A 10,707-nucleotide genomic window follows, 5' to 3' on the forward strand; every position below is an offset into this window, starting at 1 on the left:
AAATGTCTCGTTCGGAATATACTCCTAAATTAAACTAAAATTCTCCTTTGTTTCTAAGCTCAATCTCTTTTTCTCCTTACTTCACTTTAAAGAGAGAAAAATAAGAATTCTTGGTTTACATTTTTTATGATTATTATGAGAAATGCTCTTAAAAGTTTTTTTTTAGTAATAGAAATAACTCAATAATTAAGTTGTTAGTGTGTTTTGTGATATCAACGGATATTATATAACTCAAGAGTCTAAAAAATTAAGTAATTTTGGAAAAAACTTCTTAAAGTGCATTTCCCATTTTTTTGTCTTTAAAGTATTCTTTTTCTATCTATAGTATATGATAAGATAAATTCTTTTAAATACCACTAAAAAGGATTTTTTCCAAAAATACCATCTTTTAATTTTTTTTCCAAAATTACCACAAACACAAAAATTGATTTTTAAGGATGTAGAATTTTCTTTTTTAGGTTTGGGTTGACACATTTAGTTTTAGGGTATAGTTTTGAGGGGTAGAGTTTAATATTTAGAATTTATGAATTAGTTTTTAGTATTAGAACTTTGATTTAATTATGTGGTATTTTTGGAAAAAAATTACATTTTAGTGGTATTTTTGGAAAAAAAAATTAAATTATGGTATTTTTGGAATAAAAACCTATTTTAGTGGTATTTATGATAATTGCCCATATGATAACCCATTTTAATAAACATATACATTTGATTTCTTAAATCTTTAATTCTTCAACTATACTTATATCTTAATTTTACTTAAATTCTCACTTAGTTTGCGTGTACCTCACTTCTAAAATTATGTTAGTATGAGTCTATGAGACCTAGACCTTACTGGAAACTGGAAAGAGACCCAAACATAGTAAGAGGAGTCGAGAATCACACATTTTTCTTATTTATACTATTATATATATATATATATATATATTTATGTATACTCTCAATCATAATAACTTGGAGATGGATTAAATGTATCTTCGATAAAAATAAACCACGTGAGTATAAAATGGAGATATTCTTCACCTTTGCAAAATAAAATCAAGATAAACAATTAAAGTTTTTTTAAGGAACAACAGAGAAGTAGTTGAGAGCGTTGAAGCTAGTAGTTGAGGACTGAAGTTTAACTAGTGAGAGGAAGAGGTTCGAGGCAAGGATCTCTAGCATTATCAAACACTCTCTTTTTTTTTTTACGCAATTTATCAAACACTCTCATCTTCTTCCTACACTCCAAAAAATCTTCTCCTCTCTCTTTAATCACACGTACATGATGATCTGCTGCGTCTTCTCGTTCGTTTGTATCACTGCATGTATTATTGCTTTGCCCATTTTTTTAACATCAATGAAAGATCCCGTGCCAAAATTAGAATTAGCTTCTATGGAATTCACGGTGCTTAGTATTACACAGACTCGTCTCAGTGCAAAGTGGGATTTGTCCATAAGGATCCCTGACGATCTTCCTGGTGAGTATATATACCCTCAAGGAGATTTTCAAGCTTCATTTCTCTACAAGAATGTTACTCTTGTTACATCATCTCCACAAAAGTAAGCTATTTACTTTCTTTCTATTAATCTTTACTATTTATCATATATACTTAAACCGATTTTTATACTCCTTGTATTATTTTTCTCGGAACTAACTGATCCTCTGTATAATCAGATACTACGATCTCAAATACGGCTTGCCTGTCGCAATGTTAGAGGGTTTAATGACCCGTTAAAGCATAGTAGCTTCCGGAAATGGTTAAAGGTCCATAAACCTGTTTTTGGTGGGATTATAGAGACCCATGTTTCCCCTGAGAAGGCTCAAGCTATCTTACAAAGAGTCGCTCCAGGTTGGAATTTTGTAAATAACTACGATTACTCAGAGCTTGGAAAAATCTGGGTTCTTTGGCATCCGTCAGTCTCGGTTACTATCCTAGCTAAGTCCTTGCAGATGATCACCTGTGCGGTCAAGCTCCCTTTTGTAATCCAGGATATCGTGGTATCAGTTGTGTATGCATCCTCAAGTAGCAGTGAAGAAAGAAAGAGTCTCTGGTCAGAAATCCAAGCTTTAGTAACCTCGCATCCCTGCATCAACAAGCCCTGGTTAGTCACTGGAGACTTTAACCAAATCCTTTACCCACATGAGCACTCAAATCCCAGTTCGGTTACTTCTACTAGGGGTATGAGGGAATTCAGTCAATGCCTTATAAACTCGTTGCTAATGGACCTCCAGTACTACGGTGTTACCCTCACCTGGTCTAACAAATAGGAAGCAGACCCAGTGTCAAAGAAGCTCGATCGTATCTTAGTAAATGATGCTTGGTTGCGTCAGTTTCCTCAGTCTTTGGGAGTATTTGGAGAACCTGGTTTCTCAGACCACAGTCCTTGTTGTGTCTTCCTTGACACAATGAAACCCAAGATTCAGAAACCATTCAAGTTTCTCACTCTTCTCAATAATGATCCTGAGTTTGCGCCTCTGCTATCACTGTGGTGGAACGCTCTCTCGTTTGACTGCTCCAAAATGCTAAAAGTCTCTAAAAAGCTGAAAGAGCTCAAGGCCATCATCAGAGAATTTACCAAAGAAAGGTACTCAGCAATCGAATTGAGGGTTAAAGAAGCTTTTGAAGACCTGCTGTTCTGCCAGCGGACACTGCTTGACTCGCCCACCCCGCAAGCAGTCCACACAGAAAAGGAAGCTCATAGAAAATGGGTCTTTCTGGCTAAAGCAGAGGAATCATTCCTAAGGCAGAAGTCTAGAATATGCTGGCTTGGGGATGGAGATAAAAACTCCAAGTTCTTTCACCGTGTTGTTCAATCTCGACTAGCTCAAAATCAGATCCTCTACTTGTTATATGCCAATGATCAGGTTGTTGACTCTCGTCAAGGTATTCAACAGATAGCAGTGGACTTCTTCAGGAACCTGTTAGGTAAGAAGCATCACTCTAATGCCCCGTCAGTGGAGGATCTGCAGAATCTTGTTTCTCAGCGATGCTCTGATTCTGCTGCTCATGACTTGGACTCCCCTGTCACCCCTGAGGAGATAAAAAATGCACTTTTCTCTTTACCAAGAAACAAAGCGCCTGGACCTGATGTATATTGCGCCGGGTTCTTCACGGCTAACTGGAGTGTAGTGGGCAAGGACGTCATTGATGCAGCCCTTGAATTCTTCGCAACCGGAAAGATCCTCAAACAATGGAATGCCACCTTGCTAACTCTTATACCGAAAATGCCAAATGCTTCCAGGATGTCGCAATTCAGGCCTATAGCGTGTTGCAACACTATCTATAAAGTGGTCTCGAAGATTCTAGCTAACAGATTGAAGAAGGTGCTTCCGGACCTAATATCAAACTCTCAATCTGCTTTCATACCGGGTAGGCTTCTGGTGGAGAATGTTCTGCTGGCAACAGAGCTTGTTCAAGGTTATAATCAAAAAAACATATCTGCCTGAGGGATGCTGAAGGTAGACCTGCAGAAGGCTTTCGATTCGGTTCACTGGGAATTCATCATTAACGTTCTAAAGGCAATGAATTTCCCACCTCATTTCGTGGCTCTGATCAGTGAGTGCATCACGACTACCAAATTTTTCATCTCAATTAATGGAGATACCTGTGGATACTTCAACGGAGCAAAGGGTTTACGGCAAGGAGACTCAATCTCTCCCTACCTCTTTACTTTAGCAATGGAAGTGTTCACCAATATGCTTAACCGTGCCTACACCAACAACTCTATTGGCCACCACCCCACAGCAGTCGATCCTCAGGTAACACACTTGGCGTTCGCGGATGACATTATGGTGTTCTTTGATGGATCGAGGGAGTCCCTGGAAAATATTACCACTGTCCTTCATGAATTCTATTGCATCTCAGGGCTTCAAATGAATAGAGCTAAGACTGACCTGTTCTTAGCGGGGATGAACCAGAATGAAACTGATAGGCTTGCTTCCCTGGGTTTCAATCTAGGTTCATTACCCATTCGCTACTTGGGCTTGCCTCTGATGCATAGAAAACTTTGCATTGCGGATTATAGACCCCTCATTGACAACTTAACATCAAAGTTCTCGTCGTGGTCGGCCAGAGCATTGTCATATGCAGGAAGGAAGGAATTGATCTCAACTGTCATATTTGGTACAGTCAACTTCTGGGCATCAGCGTTCATTCTGCCACAAGGATGCATTCAGGCAATAGAGAGTCTCTGCACAAGATTCTTGTGGAGTGGTGATATAACAAAACGCCCAAATGCAAAAGTTTCTTTGGAAAACCTTTGCTTGCCTAAAGCAGAAGGAGGGCTTGGTTTCCGCAGTCTCAAGCAATGGAACAGAACTCTCTGCCTAAAGCTGATATGGAGGTTGTTTGCTGCAAGGGATTCACTGTGGGCTGACTAGATTCACAATAACAAGATTAAAGATGGTGTGTTCTGGTCCCTTGATGAAAAAAAGCATACCTCATGGACATGGAGATCCCTGCTCCAGCTGCGGCCTCTTGCCTCTCGGTTTATTCGTTGTTCTGTGGGAAATGGGATGCGAGCGAGTTTCTGGTACGACTGGTGGACCCCTCTCGGCCCCCTCATAAATGTTTTTGGGCCAACTGGACCATCTCAAACAGGCATTCCCTTGCTGGGAACAATGGCCAAAGCTTGCACCAGTTCAGAGTGGTGCACTCGACCTGCAAGATCTCCTCAAGCGGAACTGCTCCATACTTATCTAACTACCATTCCTCTACCAGTATCCAGCACAGAGCCAGACATATACATTTGGGAGATAGAGGGAGAGAAGCTTACAGAATTTAGCACCGGAAAAACCTGGGAAGTAATACGGTTTAGACGTCAACCCCTAACGTGGACAGAGCACGTATGGTACAAAGGCGCCATCCCGCGCCATGCGTTCATGATGTGGCTCACCCATCTTGACCGTATTCCTACAACAACTCGCTTGGCAAATTGGGGTTTCCAAATAGAAACGACCTCGTGTATATGTGGCTTGTATCCGGAATCAAGAGATCACCTCTTCTTGCACTGTGATTTCAGCGAAGTACTATGGCAAGAAGCAACTCGGAGACTGGGCTATAGTCCGTTCGTGTTCCACACTTGGGAAGCTCTGTCAGCATGGCTCAACAGTAAAGACTCAACATCAACCCAAACACTGCGGAGACTAGTTGTGCAGGCACTCATCTACTCCATCTGGTTAGAAAGGAACAACCGCTGCTACAACAGTGCTACCACACCTCCCCATCTCCTGTTCAAGCAAATGGACAGACTGGTCCGGGACGCGATCATAGCTAAGAGACATCGGAAAAACTTCAAAAACTTAATGCAGAGCTCGCTTAGATTCCTCTAAAAGCTTTTGTATTTCAGATTAATCCTCGTTTTTATTTTTTTGGGCGAGGAATATCTACTATATTAAGGCCATTGTACCCAGTACAATTTATTTTCATTAATGAAAATTCACATTCTACAAAAAAACAAAAAAAAAAAAAATACGGCTTGCCTCAGCTTCTAAAAGTTTCAGCCGTTGTCTCCGGGGAAGATATGGGCGGTTCCATTGGAAAATATATTATGGAAGATGTTAAAGAGAAGAAGCAAGTGCAGTTTGGATTACTCTTTTTTCTTACGGATTGCAGAAAAAAAGACGTCGGGAGTTATGAGTTATAAGTGCCATGAGGCTACATTGATGTTCGAACCCGGATCCGATATGAAGGCGTCTGTGTTTGGGAAGCATCCAAGCTGCATTAATTTCTGACCAAGCCACGTCATCACTAGTTTAATGTTAAGTTTGCAAAAGATTTGACATTACTAATTAGGGCAAGGGGCTTCTTTGTAATGACTTTAGCTTTGGTTAGACTAATATATATGGGGTCTAAAGTTTATTATATGACATTTAAATATTTTCTAGGACCTATTTAAATGCAAGGTTTAGATTGTGGAAGACTTCGGTTAAGCTTGTAATTGTGCGGCATGCATGATATAAAAAACAGTTTATTATTATCAAAATGAACCTATAAAAATTGACTATTTTGAAATTCTAATATAATTAATTTTTTTGTAATTACATTAATTAGGACTCAGACCCCCCCCCGCGATGTCGCGGGGGAAGTATTTTAGAAAAAGTTAATAAATTTGAAATTTGAAATTATACATTATGAAATCATTTGAATGTAATATAATAGTTTGAATATAAACATTAAACAGAAACTGTTACTAAAAGCACAACCATCAAAATGAAAACTTATAAACAAAAAGCATTATATAAAATAGACGTAAATTTGCAAAAAAACATTTTCTAAAGTATTATAAATATATAAGATATTTTATGAAGAATTATGGTAAATAGCTACAACTAAGAAATCATAATGACAAAGTGATCTTAACTGAGAATATTGAACTAATGGTTGTAATGAGTAAATGTAATTTTTATCAAATAATTATAATTAAAAATGTATTTAATAAGAGTGAAACTATATCAAAGAAATATTGAAATTAAAATACAAAACTTTCAAAAACATGGTAAAATAAATTTTAAATATTAAAATAATTTTTAACGATAAGTTATGATAATTAGACGCAACTGTAAATTCTATAGTAAGTTTTATTAAATTTCTATATTGCTATAATCATTTCTAAAATTTTAGTTAGATTATAGTATAACATTTAATATTAGATATTAAATATTATATTATAGAAAGTCGCAACGAACTATGATTTGTTAATTATAGATGAAGAGACAATAATATAGAAAGTTCAAAAGACATGACTATTTAAATAGACACACCTATTAGAACTAAAAAATTGTGATGATAAAATATGAATAAAATATAGTGCAAAAAGACACAACTCTACAATGAACAGATAAAACTGTTTGAGTTAAAAAAAAACAAATATTTTTTTTTCCACAGAAAAATACTAAAAAAGTCGCAATTGTTGTTCACATTTATTAAGATTGTTATTATTACTTTTAAATATTAAATATTAAAATATTGTTTTAATGAAAAGTTACGATAAATAGACGCAACTATAAATTCTATAGTAAGTTGTATTAAATTTCTCTATTGCTATAATCATTTCTAAAATTTTAGTTAGATTATAGAATAACATTGAATATTAGATATTAATATTCAATTATTTAGCTTTAACATAACATGAAAATTTTATTTCAACGAACTTGTTGGTTACTGATGAAGAGACAAATATAAAGAGAGTTTAGAAGACATGACTATTTAAATAGACACACGCCAATGACGTCATACACCTATTAGAATGAAAGTTGTGATGAAAATATATAAATAAAATATAGTGAAAAGATACAACTATATAATGAACAGATACAACCGTTTGAATTTTTTAAAAAGCATATAAAAACAAAAATTTTACGTAAAGGTACTACGAAAAATCGCAATTGTCTGCACTTCATTGTACCTAATAATCCATATAAACTGCTTTTAAATAGAAGACATCTTTATTACCATATTGAAAAGCTCAAATTCAAAAACTCACTATATAATCCATCTTACTGTTGGAAAAAAACTCTAACAATTTTTATTAAATTTTGATATTTAAAATTAACTAAAAGTTGTAAATTAGACTCATCATTCCAAAAATCTTTTGTTAAATCAAAAATTGGAGGATTTTCTTTATTTTTAAAATAATAAATGCTAGAGAATAATTTAGAAAACTGTAAAAACTGTTGAGATTGAAAATTTATATTGTTTTGTGTCGTTGCAAAAAAATGAAAACAGTTCAAACAAATAAATATATATAGATTTCAAAAGATATGAATATCCCAATAAACACAACTCTACAGTGAACAGTTGTAACTTTTCATAAATAACAGTTTTAATGAACCATCACGATTTTTCGGAAAATATCCAAAAGGTATAAAAACACAACTGTTGGTCGCATTTATTTGGTTTGTTATTATATATAGATTAAAAAATGTTTGTGTTAGAGCCATGAAAAAGAAACAAAGAGTAATATTTATCCACGTTACTCTTCACTCCTCAGTCTTCACAACCCTCATAAGTCAGAACCAATTCCTTTAATAAATGTGAACTGAAAACGCTTGTAAAGTCATCAAATAAAAAGGTCAACTATACAGTAAAAAGTCAGCAAACATCTCAATCGTCCAAGAGACGAATAAAAAGGTCAACTATACAGTAAAAAGTCAGCAAACATCTCAATCGTCCAAGAGACGACTTTTCCAAATTGTTAGGCCCTCTTCCTCTTGTACTTAACTAAGAAGATGCAATATTAGTGGCTCGACCGCGTCCACACATTTACGACGCGACTTTTCTTGTATGGCGTCTCACACACTATATTTAGGCATAACACAATTTTCTTCGTTTTAAGACTAGTTCTTGCTTTCTCCATATTCTCTCAACAAACTCAAAAATGTTGACTCACACCATTTCTAAATCCATCTCTTTGGTAACCATTCTGTTAGTTCTACAAGGTTTCTATTACACATCAGAGGCACAAAACTGCGGTTGTTCGTCAGAGCTATGTTGTAGTCAGTTTGGATTTTGTGGTAACACATCAGACTATTGCGGCGTAGGCTGTCAACAAGGGCCTTGTTTTGCTCCTCCTCCTGCAAATGGTGTCTCTGTGGCTGAGATTGTTACGCCAGATTTCTTCAATGGAATCATTAGTCAAGCCGAGTCTAGTTGCGCCGGCAATGGATTTTACAGTAGGGGAGCCTTTCTTGAGGCCTTAGAATCCTATTCTCGTTTCGGTAGAGTTGGATCAACCGATGACTCTAGGCGTGAGATCGCAGCGTTCTTTGCTCATGTCACGCATGAAACAGGACGTAAGTAATATATTAATGCTTCATTTAACTCTTTCATTTTATGATGCATAAATGCATGTTCTATATTAAAATACCAAACAGACAAAATATGAAAACATTACTCGATTACTGATACAGTGATACTTAATATCAATTATACACTTTTAATCGTCCGACGCATAGAAACTTGACTTGTTGCAACGTTCGATATAATAATTCTGGCTTTTGTTTTAGATTTCTGCTACATAGAAGAGATAGACGGAGCCTCAAAGGATTATTGCGATGAGAACGCAACACAATATCCATGCAATCCTAACAAAGGCTATTACGGTCGCGGACCTATCCAACTCTCATGGAATTTCAACTACGGGCCAGCCGGGACAGCAATTGGTTTCGACGGCCTCAATGCACCAGAAACAGTAGCCACGGATCCAGTCATATCCTTCAAGACAGCCTTGTGGTACTGGACCAATAGGGTTCAACCTGTTCTATCTCAAGGTTTTGGTGCAACAATCCGTGCAATTAACGGTGCTTTGGAATGCGACGGGGCAAATACAGCCACCGTTCAAGCTAGAGTTCGCTACTACACCGATTACTGTCGTCAACTTGGCGTTGATCCTGGAAACAACCTCACTTGCTAGCTATCACTTGCTAACAAAAAAAAAAACATCCCATATATCTCTGTATACATCATCAAAGCAAAAAGAAGACAAGCTTTAAGATTGTAATGGCCCATTAGTATTTTGTCCCTTAATGTCGAATACAAAACAGAGTAACTCTCTGTACAGAATCCTATGAAAGTAAGTAGTTTCATTATTTTTGAGAAAGACATGGAAAGGCTTTGTTATGATCAACACCATAGTAATGAAGAAAGCCTTTAAAGACATGACCACTTATAGTTACTGTCGCTTGATAACCAATCTCTGCTTGCTCGGTGTTGCTTATCGCCGTTACTCTCGTCCATCTGAATACCGCCGGAGCTTCGATTTTTCCCGGTAATCCCTCTTTGAAGCTTCTCTCTGCGAATTTAAAACACAAAAGACCCATAATTTAGATTAAAAAAGGTTCCTTTTTTTATATATATTCAGTTTCAATTTCATTACCTTGACGAGAAGTAGTAGTATTCTGAAGGATCGAGACATTAGAGGAACTCTGTTTGTCGAGTTTGAGCTTCTTCTTCCTCTCAGAAGACGAAGATGAAGAGCGAGTACTTGCAGAAGAAGGAACCCACGTGCTCTTCACGTGAGTGGCGCAGTTGTATCCTCTGCTTTTACAGCAAGTCCTACACCTTTCGAACAAACACTCTTTCTTTGCTCTGTTTCCACAGTCTCTGCACACTTTCTCTGTTTTGGTGTCTTCCACCGACGCGAAGTTAACCGGCGACGGAGACGGCCGTGTTATCTGCGGTGGTGGAGAGAAGAGAATGATGTTTCGAAGGCCTAGCATGTAGTCTGGAGTACTGATTCCAACGGCGGCGACGGAGGAGGAAGAGTGATGATCAGGTGCGATTGAGACGGCGGCGAAAGGTGTTGAAGATGATGATGGTTGTTGTTGTGGTGGTGGCCATGAGAGTGAAGAAGGTGGATTTGCCACTGTGGCAGTGATATTAAAAGCGCGTGGAAGCTAATGTAGTAGGTGCAGCTTAGGCTTAGCTATGGAGGAGGAGTCTAGATGAGTAGTGAGAGAGAAATAACATTAGCATAAAAAAGATGAGTGAAAAAGAAAGTTTTTTTTTGGTATTTTGGGTTTTTGTGGTCACATGTTCAAATGGTTTCAAAAGTCTGCAGAAATGAAATTATTATCTTTTTAAGTGAGTGGTCCACTTCATTGGGAAAGCACCCGTCTAAAACGGCTTTTTCGCCACAATTGTAATCCCACTTTGTGGGTCTATCTATGTGCTTAAGCTTTGGCTTTCATACTCTACAAATCTTTTAAACTGTTGATCATTTTCATTG

At 36.9% G+C, this 10,707-nt stretch overlaps 3 protein-coding genes across 3 annotated transcripts; 2 read left to right on the plus strand and 1 right to left on the minus strand.

Annotated features, from left to right (window-relative positions):
- Nucleotides 1–1,508: 1,508 nt before the first annotated feature.
- Nucleotides 1,509–5,713, plus strand: LOC104699123 (uncharacterized). The gene is given in 3 exon segments (XM_087453384.1): nt 1,509–1,555; nt 5,439–5,595; nt 5,597–5,713. Coding segments are annotated over 3 exon segments (321 nt in total).
- Nucleotides 5,714–8,227: 2,514 nt separating this feature from the next.
- Nucleotides 8,228–9,636, plus strand: EP3 (homolog of carrot EP3-3 chitinase). Its single transcript, XM_010517667.3, has 2 exons — nt 8,228–8,773; nt 8,987–9,636. The coding sequence occupies exons 1-2, from the start codon at nt 8,359–8,361 to the stop codon at nt 9,391–9,393; spliced, it is 822 nt and encodes a 273-aa protein (XP_010515969.1). The 5' UTR covers nt 8,228–8,358; the 3' UTR covers nt 9,394–9,636.
- On the minus strand, nt 9,468–10,664 carry LOC104791712 (protein SHI RELATED SEQUENCE 6). The gene is made up of 2 exons (XM_010517666.3): nt 9,856–10,664; nt 9,468–9,771 (listed from the first exon to the last, which is right to left on the minus strand). The coding sequence occupies exons 1-2, from the start codon at nt 10,196–10,198 to the stop codon at nt 9,566–9,568; spliced, it is 549 nt and encodes a 182-aa protein (XP_010515968.1). The 5' UTR covers nt 10,199–10,664; the 3' UTR covers nt 9,468–9,565.
- Nucleotides 10,665–10,707: the final 43 nt, after the last annotated feature.

Source organism: Camelina sativa, chromosome 6 (assembly GCF_030686135.1).
Source record: "Camelina sativa cultivar CO46 ecotype springtype chromosome 6, ASM3068613v1".
Classification (NCBI taxonomy): Eukaryota; Viridiplantae; Streptophyta; class Magnoliopsida; order Brassicales; family Brassicaceae; genus Camelina; species Camelina sativa.

Coding starts and splice junctions, on each gene's coding strand:
- LOC104791712 (XM_010517666.3), bottom strand. CDS start 10,198: ATGCTAGGCCTTCGAAACATCATTCTCTTCTCTCCACCACCGCAGATA. Junction 9,772..9,855: donor TACTACTACTTCTCGTCAAG/GTAATGAAATTG, acceptor TTAAATTCGCAG/AGAGAAGCTTCAAAGAGGGA.
- EP3 (XM_010517667.3), top strand. CDS start 8,359: ATGTTGACTCACACCATTTCTAAATCCATCTCTTTGGTAACCATTCTG. Junction 8,774..8,986: donor TGTCACGCATGAAACAGGAC/GTAAGTAATATA, acceptor CTTTTGTTTTAG/ATTTCTGCTACATAGAAGAG.